At 42.2% G+C, this 24,624-nt stretch overlaps 1 protein-coding gene across 17 annotated transcripts in view; it reads right to left on the reverse strand.

The window, feature by feature from the left end:
* SYNE2 (spectrin repeat containing nuclear envelope protein 2) overlaps positions 1-24,624 on the reverse strand; it is a 284,849-nt gene that overhangs the window by 172,877 nt on the left and 87,348 nt on the right. For 10 of the 17 annotated variants that reach the window (XM_065593763.1, XM_065593771.1, XM_065593770.1 and 7 more), the window contains 14 exons: positions 23,346-23,480; positions 23,044-23,199; positions 21,220-21,437; positions 20,864-20,939; positions 19,567-19,685; positions 18,803-18,926; positions 16,720-16,877; positions 15,179-15,365; positions 13,290-13,897; positions 9,736-9,915; positions 8,762-8,912; positions 5,265-5,423; positions 4,403-4,564; positions 1,176-1,277 (listed from right to left, as the gene is read on the reverse strand). In XM_065593763.1, coding sequence (XP_065449835.1) covers positions 1,176-1,277; positions 4,403-4,564; positions 5,265-5,423; positions 8,762-8,912; positions 9,736-9,915; positions 13,290-13,897; positions 15,179-15,365; positions 16,720-16,877; positions 18,803-18,926; positions 19,567-19,685; positions 20,864-20,939; positions 21,220-21,437; positions 23,044-23,199; positions 23,346-23,480 — 2,535 coding nt within the window. The remainder of the gene's footprint in view (positions 1-1,175; positions 1,278-4,402; positions 4,565-5,264; positions 5,424-8,761; positions 8,913-9,735; positions 9,916-13,289; positions 13,898-15,178; positions 15,366-16,719; positions 16,878-18,802; positions 18,927-19,566; positions 19,686-20,863; positions 20,940-21,219; positions 21,438-23,043; positions 23,200-23,345; positions 23,481-24,624) is intronic. The other 7 variants (XM_042841305.2, XM_042841304.2, XM_042841297.2 and 4 more) reach the window with 3 other exon arrangements.

Below are 24,624 nucleotides of genomic sequence, written 5' to 3' on the forward strand. Positions count from 1 at the left end.
GAGGGTTGCAGGGTACGGCAGGGGGCTCAAGGCAGGGGGTTGGGGTGCAGGAGGGGTGTGGGGTACAGCAGGGGGCTCAAGGCAGGGGGTTGGGGTGCAGGAGGGGTGTGGGGTACAGCAGGGGGCTCAAGGCAGGGGGTTGGGGTGCAGGAGAAGTGAGGGGTGCAGGAGGGGGCTCAGGGCTAGGGGTTGGGGTGCAGGAGGGGGCTCAGGGCAGGGGTTGGGGGCTCAGGGGGTTCAGGGCAGGGAGTTGGGGTGCAGGAAGGGGTGCGGAGTATGGGAGGGGGCTCAGGGCAGGGGGTTGGGGTGCAGGAGGGGTGCGGGGTATGGCAGGGGGCTCAGGGCAGGGGGTTGGGGTGCAGGAGGGGTGTGGGGTACGGCAGGGGGCTCAACGCAGGGGGTTGGGGTGCAGGAGGGGTGCGGGGTGCAGGAGAGGGCTCAGGGCAGGGGGTTGGGGTGCAGGAGGGGTTCAGGGTGCAGGCTCCGGCCCAGCACCGCTTACCTCAAGCGGCTCCGGGGTGGCAGCAGTGCGCAGTGCAGCTAAGGCAGGCTCCCTGCCTGCCCTGGCCCCGCACAGCTCCTGGAAGTGGCCAGCATGTCCGGCAGTGGCTCCTGGGGGTGGGGTGGTGCAAGCGGCTCCGCCACGCGCTGCCCTCATCTGTGGGTAACACCTCCGAAGCTCCCATTGGCTGCAGTTCCCCATTCCCAGCCTATTGGAGCTGCGGAGGGCAGTGCCTGCAAGCAAGGGCAATGCACGGAGCCCTCTGCCCCTCCCCCCCAGGGGCCACAGGGACATGGTGCCGTGGGGCCAGGGCAGGCAGGGAGCCTACCTTAGCCCCACTGCGCCATGGGACTGGCAATCCCACAGGCTGGATTGAAAGCCCTGACGGGCCGGATCTGGCCCGCAGCCCTCCCATGCCCTAAATGCCACAGTTTGATCCCAGGACAGCAGAGGACAGACTGAGCCCTTAATGTTTAAAAATACTGGTTTGGTTCAGACAATTTACTTCAAAAAAGGGGCAAATTAAATGTTGATCCTAATATCCAACAGAAATATCTCCCTTGCCCTGTGGTCAAGGCAAACCAAAAGTAATGATTGTGGTGAACAGGGCACTAGTGGCTAGATTACAATTATCAAAAATGCTATCATGTTAACCATATAAGTCACCCCTTACCTGTAACTCCAATGGAGGCTCACTGTTATGAAGAAGATGCTCTATCTCAGACACTTTTCGGTCAAATTCCTCTAAGCTTTGCTCTTGGACCTGTAAAGAAGTCTAAGGGGTGGGGGAGAGGGACACCAATATACCTGTAACTACATAATTTTCTGTCAAATTTAATTTCCATTTTCCTACTAGAGTACAATGATGATATTACTAATTCATAGAGCCTGTGCGCTAAATTCCCTTTCAGATTTCCATGGGAGTTGTGTGTGAAATGATTTCAGGACCAGTCACAAATACAATGTAATTACTTAGAATTTTTTGTACCAGCAGTAAGAAAATCTAGCCCAGGAGTTAAAAATAACAATCTAGTGCAAATGAAAATCCTAAATTATTATTTTATTTTTTCCATAGCACAGTTGCTATTGTAGAAAAATAGTCTTAATTGTGTACTTAATTCTTGATTGTCAAGTCAAAACATACTCTAAAATACTCTCTGAAGACACAGACTAAATCAAGAATTATTACAATCCTGATTATATTTTAAGAGTAATTCCTTAGGTTGATTTGATGATTTCATAATGCTGTCTGCATCTATGCGGATTTGCAGGTATATAATAGCCCAATCCAACACCTACTGAAGGCTTGGGCATTGGATCAGTCTATCAAAATTTGATTGTCCAAGTTAAAATACTCTGGGTGAGCTTCAACTTCTGAAACAGGTGCTATGAGAAACATTCTATATGTCACACTCATGAATCCATGTGCCTCGTTCACTCAGGGCAAACTATTCCTTTTTATTCCCCTTCTCTACCTACTTAGCGAGTGACTCATTTCTGTCCACTCACCCGTTCCAGTTTGCACAAAGAGGAGTTTCCAGTTTCATGCCAACAACATAAAGAACCCAAGAAAGTTGTGCAACTTCTTTCACATAATGTATATGGAAACCATCTTTTAAATGGGCTGTAAAATACTTCACAATCTAGCTCCTGTCATGCTAAACTTTTTGGAAACATATAGACTTAAATGAGCTATACTTAACTGCATTGCTATAATGGAGCTGTGATTAAGGATGATGGTTAATATTACATACTAAATATGTTGCAACAATTTTATTGCACAAACATTCACATAGAGATCTTTCATGGTAAAGGAAAAAATGGATAACTGGCCAAGATTCCCTGGGAACTTATAGAAGTCTTACACTTAATATAACTACGCTGGATCAGTTTTCCTTCCTTGCCTGATCTCTTTTGCACTGCTGAAGCGATGCATGGGTGATGGAAACTGATTTTATCTCCCCTGCTGAGGGTTTTTCCTCACATAAGGGAATCCACAGCTGGTATGAACTCCGCATAGTTCCTAAACCAACCACCCCAACCCTAGTAAAGGAGGCATGCCAGTGGTGTGGCCATAGCATACTGTGCTTCAACAGTTTCTAGGTGACAAAATGGCTCTTAGGGGACAGATGCCAGCTGGTGTACTTTAGAGCACCTCTGAGGTATTCCAAACTATTCCAAGATAAACAATAAAAATACGAAAATAGCAATACATAGTGTGATGTTTCACTCCACATTCTTTATGAAAATATGCTTATGATATGAATATGATATAACTGAGATGTACTTTATGCAAGATGGGTCTTGTAAGGTATCATTGGAAAGGATATGATTTACTGAATGGGATTATGCAATCCATATGTCTGTATCATTTCTGTATCTGAAGTTAGCAATATTGACTATGTATCTGTATTTCAACTATGCTATTTTGGGTGACGCCCACTGCGAACACTTCAGGTACAACAATAGAAAGGCCAGACAGGGCTCATGGCCCATCAGCGAGGACAATGGACTGTGAAAAGCTTGGCCTTCCTGTGGACGCTCTATACTGCCACTGACTCATGGATGCTGTGATACTACAGAGTCAAGTGGTCTTGTCACCTGATATTAAACATTACCTGGGACTTCTTGTAACTTTCCACTGGATGGGAAGGGGGGGGGGTGTCAAGTCTGGGAAACAAAGGATTCCCGCCTTATGTAAAACCCGCCTTATTTAAGAGTGGGGAGGAAAGCAAATGGGGCTCCATGGCTGTCTGCCCAAGAAGAAAGACTGCAAAAGCCACCTGAAGGGAAGGAAAGTGGGGAGTCCAGACTGAGACAGAGGTCCAGTCTGAAAAGGAATATAACTGGAACTCTGAACCACGTAAACTTTGCAACCTGTCTGCAACAATATCTAGGTTGAAAAATACTATTCGTAACCAATTTCTTTAGTGAAACTAGCTTAATTTGCATGTTTGATTTCATTTGGTCAGTAATCTGCTTTGTTCTGTTTGTTACCCCTTTTACTACTTAAAATCTGCCTTTTATAGTTAATAAAGTTTGCTTTATTTATTATTAAACCTGTTTCTGTAATTTCTAACTGGGGGTGTGTGGGAAGGGAAGTTGTGCATACCTTCCTCCACATTGAGGGAGGAGGCGGATTTCATAATATATCTTTGGGTCTGCACCCCAAGGGAGGTGGATACCTGAGTGCTAGAGCAAGTCCCTTAAGCTGAGCCTTCCCAGAACTGATCTCAGTGTCTGTTTCGTTCTGCAACTGGGGATAGCTTGACTCAGCAAGACAGGTAAAAAGGGTGCCCAAACTGGCATAACAGGCGGGCTCAGTGGTATCTCAGCACATCAGGTTGCATCTCAAGGGGTCCAACCCGTCAAACATAGATTTAAATACGGCCATATACAGATACACACATATATATGTACACACACACACACGCACGCACGCACACACACACTTTCATACCCTTATCCCTGTTTCTCTCACAGGTTCTATGTTTGGAGCACATTGTGGGTGCTCTTACACTATACATACTCATGCACTCAGGGCTTGTCTACACAAACATTTAGTTCTTGGCAAGCTGGGGTAGTACATCTACCCTGTACTAACCTGCTGCAAACTAACTGTCCCTGTGAACCCTGCTGACTTCCATTATTTGATTTAGTTCCATTTCAAAGAGGACTAAATCAAAGTGTATTAACAAACCATTACGTTTCCAAGATCTGCATCCTAGTGAGGTACACAATTAATTCAGTGAAATTGCAGAGAAAATTACAAATTTCGAGACTTTCTCTGTGTATCACTGATATTTATAACCAATATGTACCTTTATATCCTACAAATCCTTAACATGTTGGAATGAGTTTGTTGTATTTAATTGACTAACATTATCTCAGTCAAATTACCTTCAATTGTGTCACCTCCTCTTCAGTCAGCTGATGTTCTTCTATGCTCCTAAGTTGTGTATTTGCCCATGTGTCAGTCTTGCTGAATAAATTAAGAAGTTTGTCCCACAAAGCCAGAGCTCTTCCCAAATTATCACAATAGTTTTCAGTTTTTTCATTGATCTACCACAAGATTTATAATAAAAAACAAATTTTAGAAAACAAAGTAAGACTCTTAGCAGAAAGGCAATATGATAAAGACTAGATTAGATGGAACCACACAAACAACAAGGGAAGTAGGTGCTAAAAAATCTCATATGTCTTCATTGTGCACTAGTCACACAGAAAACATTTCAATCTCTTACTAAATATGGCTTTCAGCAATATCATATCAAACACAATGGCTTATCTCCAGTTTAAAAACAGGTTTAGCAGCATGACTTGCTAATCAAATTTTATCTACTCTCAATAAGTACCATTTTATCTCAGCATCAATGAACTACTTAGACTGACACTTTCGAATATTTCAATTTCTTACCAGATGCATAGGCACAGTAATCTTCCATATTGTTTCCAAAGTCTAAACCAACAGAAGTTGCCATAAAAGCTTAAAAATCCAACCAGCAAAAGCAAATATTGCCTTTTTGTATGCCCCAGAATTGTCCATTGTAGGAGTGTGCCCATGACATATATAGCCTTATATATCACAAACAATGAGGTTGAAGACATAGTCTAAGCTTTGCTTTGATAAACACTTGACTTTATCTCTTAAGAGTCTTTGACATTCTGCATTTAATTTATTCTAAATATTATGCACAAGTCAGAATCAATTACTATAATGCACAACAGATAAGACCTCCCTGATAATTTACTTTTTACATACATCCAGCCATCTGTCCACAATAATGTCAGCCTCATTCTGAAAGGGAGGCTCCTCGAAGCTTCTCATTTTATTGATCTGGAAGTGGAGGTTTTTGCAGATCTGATTTATTTTGTCTACATCTTCAGAGCGCTCATTAAATTCTTCTTTAACCGCTTCAATCTGTGAAAAAGAAAGAATGTATATTTGAAAGCATTTGTCCTGCATTTGGTCAAAACTCTTGTTTATCCACCAGATGTTTTTTTGTGTGTGTGTGTGTTAACTATTATGCTGTTCTTTTCAATTTAGAAACACAGCAGCATGACCCAAAATAATCCATTTTATCTAATACGGTGAGACTAAGAATCCATCCTCTGTCATTATATCCCAGTGTCTGTACTACTGATCTGAACATTCCACCTGTCACTCTAAGTACATCATGATACAGACTGTAAATTGCTAAATGAGGAATAGGAATATTGGTTTACAAATACGTTTCTGGCTTATGAGACCCAAACAATTTGCCTCAAACAAATTAATATCCACAGACATCCAAAGTGAATTACATCCATATACTGTTTCAGATGCCGAATGAAACAATATCTGTATAACAATAATCTGATTCACACCAAGTTCTGAGAGATATAATTTGTGATTCTGATTCTCAGTTTTATCACTGCGTGTTCCTAAAAATAGGAATTGCCAAAATAAATTCACATTGGTTTAAACAGCATACTGCCATTCATTTAACTTTTTATTTAAATCCTAAAACAGTTTGTTAGTGCATATTTATAAACTATATTTAAAAATGAAAGAAATGAAATACTGACCTCTAGTGTTTGGCAATTTGACATTAATGGATCTATCTTTTTTCTCCAGACAATGTTCTCTTAGGGTATGTCTACACTGCAATGTAATCCCATGGTTTGAATTCAGGCTCAAACCTAACCCCCCTTCCATTTACATACAAGGCTCGGACCCAGGACCCCACGAGATGGAGGTTCCGAGCCTGAGTCAAGCTAGATCCCAGAGTTCAAGCCCTATTGCTCTGCAATGTAGGTACAATCTTGTGCTCTGGGAGTCTGCCAAAAGAATCCCATAGGCCAATTTTCTTTGTCCTCTGAACAGTCTAATTTGGGGGACAGTCCAGTTTTCCCACACTGCACCACAAACAAAGAACTACAGCGGCCAAATTTGGGTGGATGCTAGGAAGTCTGGGATATGGGTGGTTGGACTCAGGCCCACATAATGTAGTGTACACGAGAGCCCCAGGGTTCAACAATTCCTAACCTGAGGTTACAATGGGTATAGACACTCAAGCCCTAGGTTAACAAACTCAGGGTCCAATAACTCGAGTTCTACTAACCCTGGGCTTACATTGCAGTGTAGACATATTATAGATGCAGCCAGCCACTGAGAAAGAGGGAAGGTCTTGCAGCCCAGAATGAGAACAGAGCTTCTGTCCTACTATTTGATGGGAAAGTAACTGTAACAGCGCACTGGAACTTGTGTGCATACCCATGTCCTGGTGCATCTGTTATAGGCTCCAGCCCTTTAAAGCTGGAAGTTGTAGTCCTAGGACACATGATTATGAACAAGCATGTGACCTAGAGAAAACCAGACAGAAGGCTCGCCGCCTAGGCCTGGTGGATGGTCTGGTAGAGACTGGGGATCAGGCAAATCCCACTGTGGGGTTGCTATGCAGTAGCAAGCCAGAGGGCTGAAAGATTACAGACCCCAGAGAGGGCTGTAAGAACTTGCTCCGAGAAGAGAGAAAGGACTAATCCAGAAGGGGTATAGAGGATGGAGTGCCTGAACCCCCTGCTGCCCAGGGAGGAACTGCTTGTACTTATCTCATGAGTGTAATAAATCAGACCCCCCCAAGAGATGGGATGTTACCTGAACTACATAGGTTTGTGTGCCTAACAGGGGAAACTAAAGCACCGGACATGTGACCCAGTGGAGAAAGATAATTCTAGTATAGAAACAATAGCACCATGAAAATGTGAATTATTTGAGAGATTCTGAGGTTCGATGTCCCCTTAATCTTTATCCAGTTACACCTATGAAGTCTCTGTAGGCAAGAAGTGTGGTCCTATAGACCAAGCATTAGGCAGGGATTCAGGAGACCTGGGTTCTATTCCCAGCTCTACCTCTGGCCTGCTGGGTGACTTTGAGCAAATCACTGCTCTGTGCCTCAGTTTCCCCATGTGTAAAATGGGGATAACGATGCAGACCTCCTTTGTAAAGTACTTAGAGATCTACTGATGAAAAGTGCTGCATAAGAGTTAAGCATTATTATTGCTCTATGCATGCAGTTAACATTTATGGTGCTGAAAGGCATGCACTGGCATTCAAAAAAGATATTTTTCAAAGTCTGTTGAATGCCACAAGGACCACTTGGGAGTGACCACTTACTCCCTCTAAATCAGTCATAACCTTTGCAATGGTATCAGCTGATGCATACATTACTGTGAACACTTAACAGTTAGCAGACACCATATGTAATAGGGCACATGATTATGAACAAGCATGTGACCTAGAGAAAACCAGACATAGTTCTCATAGATGGGGTTTATCCTCCATACTGCGTGTGAGCCAGCAGGAGAAAGGGGAGAAATATGAAATCCTGGGTTCTGTTAGTGCAAATGCCCTCCTCACCCCCACTATCAAATCTGGGGATGGCTGCAAGGACACCTTCCTCAGCTCCTGCCTCAGCAGCAACTTCAAAGTGCTGCCCACACAGCTATTTTTAGAGCACTAATCCGAGCTGGGAGGCTTGCTCCCTCTCACCAGCTGTGTAGACACACCCGTAGAGGTACAGCCCAAAATATCACCCAAGGTGTTCCAGGTATTCCTCTGAGCAAGGAAAGAAAGCGATTATCTGAGTGATATGCAAGGGTTATAATTTTGATCTTCTGTTAGAGAACAGTCACACCAGAAACTTCACTGAAGCAAGAAGCCCAAAATTATTACATTTAATATTATGTTCATTGTATGTTGTCTACTGTGCTAAAAAGGGTTTGTCTTTATATATCTCAGCTATTTAAAATGTCCTCTTAGTAAATAACTAAACTTGCTTTGCTTGTGTATTTAGAAATTGTGCAATAAAAGCCCCTAATATCTAAAAATGGTGGAAAGTTGGGAGGATATTTTAAAATAGCATAGCTGAAATACCATTGACGTCACTGGGAGTTTGCTATTGTCTTCAATGTGGTCAGTATTTCACCCTCTCTCTTTATGACATTTAAATTAAAAAAAAAAAACCCTCACACTTTTAACGTGAGCTTAGTTTACTGTGCAAAGTTAGAAATGGGCCTAAAGCAAAAACCTGGTTCTGAACACCCACATACTCTGAAATAGTTTGGAGCCAAAACCAGAGCCAAGTCTCAACTTTGCAGCTCGATCCTACATCTATAATGGGCTGAACAACAGCCCACATCTGAACTCCCTCCAATTTTGGGAGGATCAGATCTGGATTTAAACTTTCCAGCTATGCCCTTTACCTCTACAGAACTCACCTTTGCTATCATCCTCTGCAGATTGTTTTTCCCCATGTAAGAAGTCTGCTGGGAGAGGACACTCTCTTGTTTCTGGATCATGCTTGTCAGACTATTTTTGCAGCTTTGATACTGCTTCAGGAGCTCCAACACCCTCACACACTGCTCCTGGCTATTAAAAAGCAGAATTATTTACTATACATGTATAAAGGAACCGCTTCAACCCCTCCTCTCTTCCACACGTAAAAGTGACATAATATTAATAACTTACATTTATATTGCACCTTTCATTCTGAAGGATCATTTCACCCACCAGTGGGATGAAACCCATCAGCTATTCAATCACATACAGCAAAATTTCACCACAGTTTAGGGCAAGTAATTAAAAATATCACCTCCAACTGAAATTGTAGGAGGAACTCAGAACACAAAATGTAATTACGCAAACTGAAATTTGAGCAGGCCATTGTGATTAATTTACAGTAACTGCCACAGGACCTTTAGGGTGGCATTTTCAAAGCTGCCTTGTGGATTTGGATGTGGCATCTAAATCCTGTAGGCAGCTTTGAAATACCACCCTTACTGTTTAGGATCTCAGTCTGGTATCTCATCTAAATGTTCAGACCTTCTGTGGTGCATTCCCCCTTTCCTCATACTGGAGCACTAGTTAAATAGAGACTTTGAGGGAAGTGTCATCTCTTGACTCACCATCACTTCCATCAGGAGCTAGGTGTTTCTTAAGAGTTCCCTCATCCAAGTACTCACCATGTTCCATACTTAGCTTGATATATGATAGGGTTACAGGATTGCAATAATAATATATGTTTTTAAAATGTGAATTTTTGCCTAGTTCTAGTACTACAACAGCAATGTTTTCTTTTTTTTCTCAGTATATTATTTCAAGTATCTCTGTTTAAGGCCCTTTTTCCATTTGATTTTATAAGAGATATTATTACTCATATGACCTGCTTAAAATTTTCATTCTTTCTCCTTACCATTCAGCAAGTGACAGTTTTGTATCCTCCCACAACCTTTCTGTAACTGTGCACTGTTCATCTGCTTCTTCTCCTTTTGTCTCTTCAATCTGTAGAAACTTGTTAGCAATTTCTCGTATGGATTTCATTTCAATGGCATAGCAATCCAATTCCTGTTCCAATTCAGTTAATGATTTTATCCTTTATTAGAAAAGAAATAAAATATAGCCCTATATTAAAACAGATCAGAGATGTTTTTTTCCAAATGTAAGTATGAGGTTTCTTTGAAAGTTTATCATGAATGGCATACATTGACTAACCTAACATTAAATGGGAAAGAACTTTATTAATGCAGAGTTAAGGTTGCCCAGTGATAGCGCCTGCCCTTCCAGAATCTCAAGTTCAGCATTAACTCAAACTTCTGAAAAGCAGAAAATACAGAGTTAAGATAAATGCCTATGCAACCTTAACTCTGCCCCACTGGAGCTGTCAATAGCCACTGGGGATTATCTGCATGCACTCCAGTTACATTCCCTCTGTTAGGTGTAGTTGTATTGGAGGGTAGAAGAATAAGTTGGAGTAGGTTGGAGAAGCTGTGATTTGATTTGAGAACTGAGTCTGAGTCCCCCACCATATTTGTTATCAAAGGAAAAAGGTGCATGTGGACCTTGATGTGCCAGTCTACATCATTTCAATACAGAATCACATAGGTTGTCTCAGTAGCAGGGCACTGGGGCTTCTTGCTGTGGGTAATGTCAGTAGCGAGGTGGAATATGAAAGCAGTCTGTGGATTTAACCATGGGTAAGGGAAAGTAAAGGTTTAGGTATATTCTGTGTGCAAGTGTGGAGGGTTTATAAAAGGGTATGAAGTGATTGTTAAAGTTGGTAAGTCTGTCGAGGGCATGTGTAGGCTCAGTGTTTGAGCCTAGGGCAAATACATTACAGTGAAAGTACATTACTCTGTCCATTACAGTGAAAAGGGCAGAGTGTGAGTGTGGTGTGGTGTGGGGCATGGCTCAAAGAGGGCAAAGTTAAGGTTGTGTGGTTGTTTACCTTAACTCTGCAGTTTCTGGTTTTCAGATGTGTGAATTACGCTGAACTCCACATTCTGAAGGGCAAGAGCTATCACCAGGCAGCCTTAACTCTGCATTAAAACAGTTTTTTGCCATTTAATTTCCTACTTTTTTTAAAGCGAAAGATAAATGTTTGTTGGCAGGAGTGATCATTTAGATAGTTGTAGGTCTCACCTACGTGTACAGTTGATGTTTGCTACTGTGGGTAGGAAATAATCAAAAGACCTAGCTTTTATACAGTGCTTTCCCTCAGCAGAATTCAACAAACTTTTCATCATTACCTTCATTTTACAGACAGGAAACCAAGACGCAGAGAGTAAAGTGACTTGCCCAAGTCACTCAACGGGCCAGTGGCAAAGCTACGAATAGCCCTGTCTCTCCAGGAGGCCACACAATTGCTATGTGATTCTTCAGTGCTCCTCCCACTCCTGTACATTTTGTTATAGTGGAATGGGGATAATGGTCGTGCTTTGAGATGTTAGCCATATGTAGTTACTAACAGGGCTGGTGGGAGAAATCTCACCCATGGGCTATGTCCCAAAACTTGAACAATTTTATTATATGGTTGTTACAGTAACTTTAAGTATGTGAGAGAAGACTGGTGTGTCTCTCTCCTTCTGCACACCCCCAGAATACAAGATACAAAATGCCCCTCCCCTGTCAGCAATCATTTACATATCTAAATAAAAAAAAAGTTACTTTGATTACATTCTCCCACCCTCCAGCAGTGACGGATTTCAGCAATAGCCTCCCAACTTTTCCATATTTCAGCCCAAGATGGGACTCCAACTGATGCTAGTGAGGCGGGTCAGGTTCAAAGGACTACTACTCATCCCTTGAGGTCTGCAGCTAGTGTGAAACTCTGCAGGCTAACAATCCCGGTAATTCCTCTGTCCCCGCATGCTCAGCATCATCAATTTGACACGAGAATTAGTGCAGGATGCTTGTGACAAGCCAAACTGGAGAAGCAAAATCTTTTTTGAAATAACCTTTTAATTTGATTTCTCCCCAAAGGGCGGGTGGGTGGCATGCCCTCTCTTGGGGTGACCCTTGAGCACTGGACACCCTTGTGCGATGATCAGAGCCCTTGTTTGATCCATCTATGACCCAAAATAGCTTTGCAAGAATCTGTCAACTTTAAAAAAAGATGTTTTTTTCCGGGAGCTGTATCTCAGGACCCCCTTGGTGAAATGGCCCCAAATTTGGGTCACTAGCAGAACCCCATGAAGTACTGGTGCTAGTTCATTGGAGACCCTAAACAGGAATATTTTGGGTGCCTCCCACACAACACATACTAGTAATAGGGGGCCCCTTTGACCCATTCAGGGTGCTAAGCAGTTGCTTAGGGTAGGTCTACATGCACCTCATTGCAGTGGCACAGCTGTACCGATACAGCTGCACCACTGCAGCACATCTGGTGAAGACACTCTATGGCGACGGAAGAGAGCTCTCCCAACAGCATAAAAAAACCCACCTCTGCAAGTGGCATAACTTATGTCGGTGTAACATATGTCGCTCAGGGGGGTGGAATATTCACATCCCTGAGCGACCTAAGTTTTCCCAACGTAGGCTGTAGCGGAGACATAGACCCAGTCTGCTTATGCCTAGTGCCGGTGACCCCTGAGGCACTCCAAATTTCAAGGCAATCCAAGTAACCCTGTAGATTTCAGAACATTTAGAAAAGACGAGCTTTAAACAGAAAGCTGGCCTTAGCTTTAATTGTAGAAGGGTCAGATCCTCAGCTGGTGTAATCTGGCTCAGTTCTTCAGTGGAGCTGTAACAATTTACACCATCTGAGGATCTAATCCAAAATTTCACAGGCTCTATACTAATGTAGCTAACTACAGTGCCTTCAACTGAGTGTCACTCTGGCCAATTTAAAATCTCAGTTCAGGTGCCCTATTCAATTAAAAGCATGGCAATGTATGGATTTCATGAATAAAGCAATGGATATAAATTAGTATTGATCAAAATGTATCGAATCCCTGTGTGATACACGGTGAATGAATTTTCCTGAAGGGGAGCAGAGACCCACCTCAAATATATAAATGCCATAAGTTAACAGGAGGAGATGCGGATCATTTTAGAAAAATTCTCAGTCAGTGTGATATGCACTGACTTTTGACACACAAAGTTTCTACAATGTATGTATCACCATTTAGCAATATATTGTATAACTTTACTTGGCAGCATTTGTAAACTGCAACCTCACTGCTACCAGAGGTGGTCATTATAGCTAATGACTCAACCCTCCCAACTCCCTCAAGCAAACAAAGTGTAGTAGCATGGGGTTAAAGAAGCAATATCATGGAGAAGACTTTTTAAACAAAGCCGTCCCTGATCCAACATGACAATCAGTTGACTTCAATGGGACTACGCTGATGCTTAAAGTTACACACAAGTTTATGTGCTTTGCTGTATTGGAGCCATAGAGACCAGACCAACAGAACTTACTGAAATTATTAAGTGAGGATCTAAAAAAGCTCCAATAAACACACTCACCTTTGTTGAACAGCAGGAATTGTTGGGTCCTTCAAGCCTATTTTATTAATCTTATCGTGTAGATCTTGAATATTTTTTAAGAGTTCATTATTTCTTGTGGAAAAAATCTCCTGTAACTCATTTTCTTGGATGAGCTCCTGCTTACTTAGATGGGCAAAAGCCTTGTTTGCCTTTTCAGATAAAGCCGCAATGAGTTTTTCACAGCAAGTCTTTCCCCCACATTCAGCATCTTCCAAGCAGATATCAACCATCTGCAAGCGCTCATCCAAACATTTAGCCTTTTCTTTCATCAGAGAAATTTCTTCCTGCACGGCTTCTTTTGATGTGTTTCCTTGCACCGCAGGTTTGTCAGAAATTGAAGAGTCCGTTGCATGCTCAATAGAAAGTTTAACTCTTCTCAATGAGGCCAAAAAAGCTTCCAGTTCTTTGAGGACCATTTCACTGACCTGCATTTTATGATTCAGGTCTTCAAACTGCCTCTTATATTTAAGCATAATCTCGCGTGCTGCTTGCAAATCTATTACGTTAAATTCATCTCCTCTTGAGCTGTCTAGGTTTTCCAGTTGTTTGCATAATTCAATCTCATTTACTATACAGCTCTGGACGTTCTGAAATTGAGAGAACCACAGCAAGGTTAGCAAAGTGAAATAGAAATTGTATCTCATATTCCAAGCAAAACATATAGCTGGAAAAAAATGAGCCCTAGGCCCAGCCAATCAGCTAAAAAAAGTTGTAATGGCGATGGGCTCCCGGTTGCACTGCGTGCTCTGCAGGTGAGTCCCTCCCGACCCACAGGGAGCGGGGGAGAGGGAAAGAGCAGCGACTGACAGGGGGAAGGGGAAAGAGGAATGAACGGGGGTGGGACCTCAGGAGGAAGGGGTGGGGTAGGGGCAGGGCCTCAGGGAAAGAGGCAGGAGTGGGGTTTGGGGGGACAGGGTGGGGCAGGGGCAGGGCCTCAGGGGAAAGGGGCAGGGGAGGTTCTGACACTTCTGATGGAGTGTCCAGTTTTTATATATTACAAAGTTGGCAGCCCTACGCGGGGAGTCTCATACTTTCTCTAAAAATAAAATGCGGGTGTGCTGAGAAATCCCGCTGCAGAGTCTGTTACTTGGTTACAGTATCATGCACTCCCTGAAGAACAAAACAGTAAAACAGAGGGTCCACAGCTTTGGTGGACCTCTGGGGGCATGCAGCAGCTACCTCAAGAGCTTGAGACAACTGGAGTCAGTTTCAGAGCCTAGGCAATTGGACTGTATGGTCCCCACTGCCAAGAAGGAGGTCAGACATAGGGTCTGCACCCAGAGTGTCTGCCCAGAAGTCCAGCGCCAGAGAGACAGTATCTAAACTCTGCTCAGCTTTAGGAAGCAGAGGTCTTGTGGGACCCAACATACTGCAGCCTGGTGAGTGTCCAGCAGGGGGAACTTCTCAGGGTTGTAATAATAGTCTACGGAAATATTCTGCAATCTGAATTACACCACATAATAGGTTGACTCTAAGAATCTTTGGGGAGCTGGTTTTGGATGGTAAGATCCACAGAAAAGGCTACTGATCATGCTTGCAGCAGCAGGCGCTTCCTCAACTCAGAAAGCCTGATACTAAACAGCTAGATTGGGACCAATGCCATTTTGGATGAGAAAAAGACAATTATGAGCAAGGACTATTTGTGACTCCATTTTGAATGGGTACCATTGGTGTACTCTTGGGTATGACTGTTGTATAGCAATGTTATTCAGAAAGAAGCAGGCAGCATGCTGTTAAAGGTCAGAAGGGTTAAAAAAACTCAGGCTACTGGAAACTATTCCCAAATCTCTGAGTGAGAAGTCCCATGCAGTTAGCCAGCTCTTGCATGTACAAATACCTATTTTTGCAGAGTTTCACCTTGTACTCACATTTGAAAACTGAGATGAGCCCTCTGTGTTTTTCCTTACCTTCAGTTCTCCATAAATGAGACCAATATTTGTCAGAGTAAATTGCTGAATGTCCTTTCTGTGGAGTCGCTCGTCTGAGTCACATAGAAGAATGAATTCATTTTCTATTGGCGAAACAACTTCCAAAGCAACCTTTAAAGACTTCATTCTAGAGGAAAGGTAAATAAACATGAACAGGAGAAGCTGGCAAGAAAAGATCCTGCACATATTTCAGGGCAAAAAGCACAATTTTACTGTAAATCAAAAATTTGTTAAAAGACTTTGGGAGCAATTCACTGATGTTAACAGAAGTTTTACCACAGACTTAAATAGGAGCAGGCCCAATTCCAAAGATTTTAACTCAAAGATTGAAAAAAATTGTACTAGAAAACTTGAGGATACTATAAAGTGGTCTTATAAAGTGGAAGTATTTTTTCACACAACGCACAACCTGTGGAACTCCTTGCCAGAAGATGTTGTGAGGGCCAAATCTATAACAGGGTTAAAAAAACAATTAGATAAGTTCATGGAAGATAGGTCCATCAATGGTTATTAGCCAGGATGGAGTCCTTAGCCTCTGTTTGCCAGAACCTGGGAATGGATCACTTTTTTTTGTTTTTTCCCTTATTGTGATATCCTATTTCCTAGAATGGACCTTGAAAGGTCATTGAGTCCAGCCCCCTGCCTTCACTAGCAGGGCCAAGTACTGATTTTGCCCCAGATCCCTAAGTGGCCCCCTCAAGGACTGAACTCACAACCCTGGGTTTAGCAAGCCAATGCGCAAACCACTGAGCTATCCCTCCCCCAACAAAGTGATTACCTATTCTGTTCATTCCCTGTGGGGCACCTGGCATTGGCCACTGTCAGAAAACAGGATACTGGGCTAGATGGACCTTTGGTCTGACCCAGTATGGCCATTCTTATGTTCTTATAAAATATAGATTTGTTTATTATGGTTCTTAGTGTAAGTATCTCTAATTGCCTATGGTACATTATATGAAGCATATATAGCAGGGATTCTCAAACTTCATTGCACCGCAACCCCCCTTCTGACAATAAAGTTACTACATGACCCCTGGGGGGGGGGGTCGGAGCCCGAGCCCTGCCACCCTGGGTGAGGGGAAAGGGGGCCGCAGATCAAGCCCTGCTGCTCCGGGTGGAGAGAGAGGGGGCTGCAGCCCGAGCCCCATTACCCAAGGTGGAGGTGAAGCTTAGGCTTCAGCCCTGGGTCCCAGCAAGTCTAATGCTGGCCCTAGCGAACCCATTAAAATGGGGTTATGACCCACTTTGGGGTCCCGACCCACAGTTTGAGAATCGCTAATATATAGCATATGATACTCCATAAAAATACATTAAGATCATGTTAAATTTGTGTGTTTAAATTGGAAAATGTAAAGGTTTGAGCAGAACATACAATCCTAACTATGCCTTACAATGCAAAATATATACTATACAATACATTATTTAATTGTATGATGACATACTATTTCTCAAATAACACAAAGTACAATGATATTTTATACCTGGCATTTAGAATAACCTGAAGTTCACTCCACTCTCTGTTAAGTCTGTTTTGTGTTTCAGAGATAACAGGCTTCCCTTTGTCATCCATAAGATTTTCTAACTTAGATGCAATAATTTCAAACTGTGTCCAACAAGAATTAGCTTTATTCTCTATGACCTAAAAGAAGATACATATATTTAATTAACTCAAAAGGCATCATATTGTGCAAACAGACTGGTCAATTTTGAAAATTACCTTTAGAGGTGTTATTATAAAAATTGTGAATTTTCCATGTCACGTGCCTCAGGCTTTTTTGTTGTTTGTTTGATTTTTGTTTTTTAAGTTTCAGCCATTTTTCAGAACAAGATTAGGGAAAAAATTATATAGTTCTACCCATGTTTACAAAAATTCTTACACCCATTTCACTGAGAAGCTCCAGTGCCTCCATGCTTTGTAGCAAGGATTTGAAATTTTACAGGAGGGTCAGATGTGTCTTTTACCATCCCTTTGAAAATTCACCCAAATTTGGCCAATTTATAATCCTTTGAACTAGCTTGGTTTTCACATATTCAGTAGAGACTTGTTGTAGTTCAGCACCTAAATTCTCAGAAGATTTTGTCTGTAGTGAGTATGTTTCACACCCTCACAGCTCCTAGATGTATTTGGACTGTGCATGTGCCATGCTCAGAGAGTGACTGAAAATGCTCCAGCCCAGGGTGCAGGGGCTGAATAGGATTTTCCCTGCAACTGATCCTCCTGGTTGACGGGGACAAGTGTGGCGCCAAGTGGAACTGAGAGCAAGGAAACTCTCCTGTGCTCTTAGTGGCCCCATTTTAGGGCCCAGGCATCAGAGAGGAAGAGTAATATTGCTCCTGGGGGAATTCTGCACTACTGTGTGCGCACATAATTAATGAGCCACACATATTTTTTATTTTTTTTTGCACAGAAAAAAGCTTCTGCTCAAATGTTGCTGCAGTTCTGCCTTTTGCCCACCAGAGGGCGATGTGGTGCTAGCACAGAGCAGCAGCTCCCAGCCAGCTAGGGAAAAGAATGAGCCTGCCCAGGGGGAGGGGCTGCAGGGCCACATGATGGGGGGGGAGTGGATGTCTGAGTGGGGGTGGAGGGACACATGGGGACAGGAGCAGATGTTCCTCACTGAATGGGAGAAGCTAGGGGTCAGCCAGGGTCTGCATGGGCGAAGCTTCCTAACAATCCCTCCCTGGCCCACCCCAAAAAACCTGTTCCATACTTTTCCCACCCATACCCAACAACCCTCAAAGTTCACACCCAGGCTCCTTCCCAGCAATTTACTTCCCTCTCCCTCAGCTCCTCCATTACCCCTGACTCCCCCAAGCCTTTGCACTGCTTCTGAGGGGCACAGGAAATACGGTTTTGTATTGTAGTTTAAATGAATTATTACTCAGAGTTCTGTATTAATATGCCCAATAAAGAATCTATTTGTCAAAAAACATTTCCTGAATCTTTTTTGTTGTCTGTATTGTTCCAGACATACTTGCTAACAGATATTTTGAAATAAATGACCAAAAATAATTGAAGCTGGTGTGATTATATTGTGTTATTTTGACAAATAAAATATGCAGAATTTTGCAGAATTTTAAAATATTGTGCACAGAATTTTAAATTTTTGGTTGCAGAGTTCCCCCAGGAGTATAATATGGAGGAACAGTTGACTTTGCAACTTCAATGTTCTTTTAAGATAGTTTTTTGTGTGTAGTAAATTTAGAGGATAACAAAATAATGTTTATAATAGCTGTTTACAAACAATTCAGATCCTCTTAAACTACAATAGTGCTGGAGTAATTTTGCACACAATGGTCCAAACTCTCCTCTCAGCTACACCGGCACAACTCCACTGTCGTGTAAGGCCTCAATCTCGCAAAGAGCTGAGCCTTCCTATGACTGCTGAATGTCCTCAACTCCCACTGAAGCCAGCAGCAGTTGGGGACATGCATTACCCCTCAGCACTATGCTCAGTACCTCGAAAGAGAGTGCCTCAAAAGAGAGTAATTTAACCCCCTCTTCCTAACATATCATACAAATTGTAGACAAGCAACATATTCTTCAAAATGATCGATATTTACCTGTAGATCTAGCAGCTTATTCTGAAGGCATGAGGTGTCTTTTATTTCATCAGTAAAAGGAGACTCTACTTCATCTCTGATTCTTTGTAAATGAAGTTCGAGATTACTCCTCTGTGTATCAAAGCTAGGAAAAGATGCAATAGTTCTTAGACCGTATCCATTTTACTTTAATAGAAGACAGGAAAGGAAAAATAATTGGGGTTGTAACTTGCTGAACAATTACTTTAATTGTCATTACTTTATTGGCAATTAAAGTAAGTTCAGCAATTTGCTCATGTAATTGGTTTTTTTACCTAAATTCCAAATTTTACATGAATAAGCATTTGTGTTTAAAATGGAGTAATTGCTCTCCTAGCTACCTGATTTGTGTGTGCAAATGTCTGATTTCAGGCTCAAACATGGGTCTTTTGTGTGTAAAAACAATGAATTTCTGGAAATTTGGCCCAGAATGTTTGGCTTCATCCTATTCAGGCACATACACACCCCCAAAAGCAAAGCTTCCTCTAACTAAGGAAGAGAGAAAAGCAGAAAAATCACTAAATCCACTAGTTTCCTTGTTATAAAGATCTAATTTACATTTACATACTACTGTGAGTGACTGTATAGTAAGATAAATAGATAGTTAAACAAAATTTAGAAGAATATGTAGAGAACAGAATTCAGCATAGCAAAAATAGTCCAGATATATGAAATTTCCTATTTACTTGTAACTTTTTAGTATAGTATTATCTCTCAATGTGCGTATTTTGCCATTTAAAAATTACCTCTCTAATAAAGTCTCTATGGGCAAATCACTGTCTTTCTCAAACTTTTTTGTACAGCTTTCACCATTCTGTTGTTTCACGTCTGATTCCAAAATTACATCTGAAACTGGTCCTGATGCCTAATCAAATGTAAAAATCAGTTATGTTGATACCTGCATTACCTTATATCTACGCATTCAACAAAGATCAGAAGACATACATACACTGCAGAAAGAAACAATCACTTCTTCATGCAAAACACACCCAACTTCTGAGAGAAGCAGCTCAGTTTATGAACATAAGATTCATTTAAACTAGATTATTAAGAAAAATAATAAAATTATGAAATACACGTCTTTCCATGGACTATACACATGGCGCTTGAGCCATCAGCAAAGCAGAGGATTCCATCACTATACAATGGACAGTATTTGTAGCGCAGCATGAGAGAGCTTTCTCATCACAGTAGTGCAGACTGCAACCACAGCTACCTTAACAGACGTTTCCTCTATATCCTCAGCCATTGGTGCTAATACAATGGAGACTCAAGATGAACTCTTTGTGTAGGTCACCAGCATGTTTTTGGATGTCTTGCTGATGAATACTGTGCTGCCTATGTACCTCTCGGGTCACATGGATTGTCATCCTCTTGGACCACACTCTAAACAAGACCTCTTCCTCTATGGCATTCCACTCACGGTAAACAGTTGTATCCCTCGATATTAGCAATTGTTTAATAAAGCTGTACATATTCTTTTAGTTTAATATTTCCTTAGAAGTGAACCCCTGCAGCATTTTTCATCTCTATATCCCCTCCTATTTTTGTTCACATCTTTTGGCTACTGAGGGGCCCAAAACTGAATGTAGTATTCTAAGTGTGTTTCCTCCAGTGCTAGAGGCTGAAATTCACCCCGTCAAGAAGGGCAGTATAAGGACTTGAGTCCTATTTTGAGAACTTAAGTGGGCCTTGAGCTGGCCCTTTTCACAGGAATGACTTCCACTCAGAGAGAGGAACTAGACGGTAAGTTCTCTGGGGCAGAGACTTTCTTTTTAATAAGAATTTGTACATTGTGAGCAAAATGGGACCTGAGCTTTGACTGGAGTGCTTGAGTCCCACTGTGATATAGACAAACATAATAATTGCTCTCCATTTGCCCGTGATCCACTCTCGATAAACCAATATTTGCTAATGGTATGTCTTTAGCCATCTGTCTTGGATGGGTTAGACACAACAAATACTGCATCTTGGCAGGGGTGCAGAGTAGATGACCCTTGCAGTCCCTTCTAATCCGATGAGTCTATGATCTGAATTCCATACCTTCTGAGTTGAAAGTATATCAACTGATTGGGAAGATGTTTTCTTTTCTCCATTCTCAGGAGCAAGTATAGAGCCCCTAAGGTTTAAAAGAAATTTCAGCTTAATAATAACAGCAACAACTAGTGAATACAAAGAAAAAACATTGCAATCATGCAGTATATATCAAAAGACAAAAACAAACCCTGCAACTCTGCCAAAGATTAATCTAACATGACATAGACTAGTTCATTAAAATATTTTAAAAGAACAATTACACGAGAAAATATACTCCAGGTTACAATCCTGCAACAACAGAAGGATGATCTAGATGTCTCAGTTTTATGAAGCTAGGATACATTGTCCCGCAAAATTCTCACCCTTGTTTAGATGCCTGGCCACCGCCAACATGGGACAGCAGAGTTACGTAAGCATCTGCCGCACATTTTTGAAGTTCTTCTTGCTTTTGTTCACACTCTGCAATTACTGTCTTTGTTTCCAGGTGAGTTTCTTCTGCAGTCAGTCTTTCACACATTGCTTTAAGAACTTGTAGGCAGCTGTTTAATTCCCCCAGGCTGCCTTCAGGGGAAAAAAAAGCCTAAATGAAGAAACAAGCATATGATAAATTATAACAATGTGGTTATTTTCATACATTGTTATATTTAGTGTTCTTTTGTCATGTAAATGCACTTTCAACTGAGGCTCTCAAACCACTTTGAAAACATAAATTAACTCTCACAAAATCCCTCTGACGCAGGCAAGTGTTAGCCCCAATTTTACACCTGAATAAAGGTACAAAAGGGTTAAAGACCAGATTTTTAAAGGTATTCGAGCACTTAACCCCCACTGAAATTAATAGAAGTTAGGTGCCTATATATTTTTTAAAATCTGGGCCGAAATGATTACCTGATCATATTCTAACCAGAGCCAAGAACAGAAACCAGGAGCCCTGACTTGCAGTCCCCAGCTCTAACCAACAGACCAATACTTCCTCACTTAATATCTTTGCAATGTGAAATTTTTCCTGTCTTACATGGGTCTTTTCTTCTTTATTCCAATTTTAGCTACCAATTCTGCTTCCACTGAAGTCAATAGCAAATCTCACATTGACTTCAGTGACAGCTGGACTGAGACATTTTCCCAAAATATTCTCCATCACTCTCTCTCCTCTGTAAGAAGCAACTACTTTGGTAAGACGACTCCCACCTGTTTATGCTCTCTGTATGTGTGTATATATATCTCCTCAATATATGTTCCATTCTATATGCATCCGAAGAAGTGGGCTGTAGTCCACGAAAGCTTATGCTCTAATAAATTTGTTAGTCTCTAAGGTGCCACAAGTACTCCTGTTCTTCTTTTTGCGGATACAGACTAACACGGCTGCTACTCTGAATGAAAGAAATGACACTCTACTCTCTTGGCCAATATGAGAGGAATAGAATGCATCTGGTATACATGCTTGTTTCTCTTTATGCTTGTATATGCAGTGTGTGCTGTTTTTCCTCACATAAAAACACCTTGGGTGAAATCCTGACCCAGTTAAGGTTAATGGCAAAACTCATATTGACTTTACCGAGGCCAGGAGTTCACACCTAGAATCCCTGTAAGAAATAAATATGGGCAGATCTTGGGGAATACAGTGATGGCTAGGTTCACCTAAGGTGAAAAGAAAATTAAAGAAGAGATGACTGAGAAAGAGACATGAGTAAAAATGTTAAATGTAAACCAAAGTTTATTACACACTGTGTGAAATTTACCCCTGGGAAGAGGACTAGCACAGGCCTATGAACCATAAAGTACCACTTAAAGTCATGTGACTAGTTTGTGTGCAATACAAACAAGGAGTTAAACGGGGGCTTCTGTACAACCATTATTGGTAGAGTCAGCTCTATGAATAGGACCTTAGCCATGCAACTACTACATTGAATGGGAGCTACAGTGCACATCAAGTTTGTTTTTTCAATTATTACATTTTGAGTAATTAAGGATTAAAAATAAAACCATCTGTAAGAGATAATTATAAAGTAAGGTATAAATTGAAAAAATATAGCATTCTATTGGCAAGGAGGTGACACTCTGAAAGCCTGCTTCGTGCAGTGAAGGAACAGTCTGCAGTTAGAAAGAAAATTAAATGATAAAATGCAGAAGGATATACAATACAGTCACCAAGCAGAGAAGTTGAGGATAGCGTTTTTATACAGTACCTCGTGTTCTTTTATAAGTCCCTGGGTTTTACCCATGCTAAGGAGTTTCTTCTCTTTATTTATTTGCTTACTGAGTTTTGAAAAAGTTGCATTAAATTTCCCTATTTCAATTTCCATTATGAACTGAATACATGAAATGATTTCACGATGAACTGCCTGCAAAGTACAGAAAGCACTGTCTCAGTGTGATGGTCATGGGCTACAATGGACAATGGGCTACAAAGCAAATACAAACATTTGTTTTTCAAGAGACCAGGTCTGATAAGAAAAGGCAACTCATTCTCTTATGTATATTTTCTCACCTCCCATCTTTCACGAACATCTTTGCATCTTTCCTCCACTGCTAACTTTTCATGAGCTGGTGAAATATTTTTCAATTGGTCAGCTGCTTTCAAAAAATTTTCAAGAATTCCTGTGTCCAAAATGCTAAAAGCTTCCTGAAAAAAACAAAACAGAATTGATCTTCACTTATGTATATCGTAAAACAATTTCATTATCATACCAAAACTATACAATAATGAATGACAAGGTACTTATTATTGGGCTGCAATGGCAAAAGGCCAGATTGTCCCAGGCCCTTGTGTGGATGCATAGGCGGGCCAGAGTACAATTGCACTGCTGCACATTCTGTGTCTGAAAATGAGCCAAGGACAACTGCAGCCCCTGCGCTTGGGAAAGTGCAGTTACAGCTCCCACAACACCTCTCACCGGAACATTTTGTACCAAGGGGGAGTGGACAAAGTGGATCAGTGGCTATTCTCCCTCCTTATGCCCAGACAATGGGGCACACCTCCTATATGTGACAGGAAGCAAGGGAGGGGTCTGTGACTTTATGACGGGGCGCCTGGCCTGCACTGGCCTTGAGGGGGTTAAAACCAGCCTAGGGAGGCTGAGCAACAGCCAGTCAAAGGCGGGGCTGCAGGGGAAACAGCCAATTAGGGCGGGGTGTGCAGACAGTTAGGGCGGCAGATGGACTAGCCAATCAGGGCCCAGTCGGCCCATATAAAAGGAAGCTGCAGACTAGAGGGAGTTAGTCTGCTGCAGGGAGCCCTAGGGAGAAGACTGGCTTCCTAGAGGGTTACAGCGGGATCAGCACCTGGGGAAGGGCAGGTGCTAGCAGGAACCGGGGGAGCTAGGGAGAGCTCCTGGTGGGCTGCCAGGACTTACAGGCTCGAGGCCCTAGGAAGAGGGAAAAGGAGCTGGAGCCAGAGGTAGGAGCAGAAGGAACTGACACTGCGGGGAAGTGGCCCAGGGAATAGAGACAGTGAGCTGAAAGGAAGAGGCAGCAGGAAGCTACTGTTTACAGGGTCCCTGAGCCGGGGCCCAGAGTAGTGGGCAGGCCTGGGTGCTCCCCCACCCCAACTAGCCGTTGGAGGAGTGGCCTGGCTGGGGACTGCCAAGTTGCTGTGAGGAGTGGCTGGACTCTTGGTGGGGGAGTCTGATGGGGGGCGGAACCGGATGGTGACACAGCCAGAGGGCTGTGCCACGAAGCAGACACCGAGAGAAAGGAGCCATAATAGGTCTGCAGGCGGAGGCGAGGACGGGAGAGCCATCACCACCCGAGGGCATACTTGCTGGGAC

Source organism: Chrysemys picta, chromosome 4 (genome assembly GCF_011386835.1).
Source record: "Chrysemys picta bellii isolate R12L10 chromosome 4, ASM1138683v2, whole genome shotgun sequence".
Classification (NCBI taxonomy): Eukaryota; Metazoa; Chordata; order Testudines; family Emydidae; genus Chrysemys; species Chrysemys picta.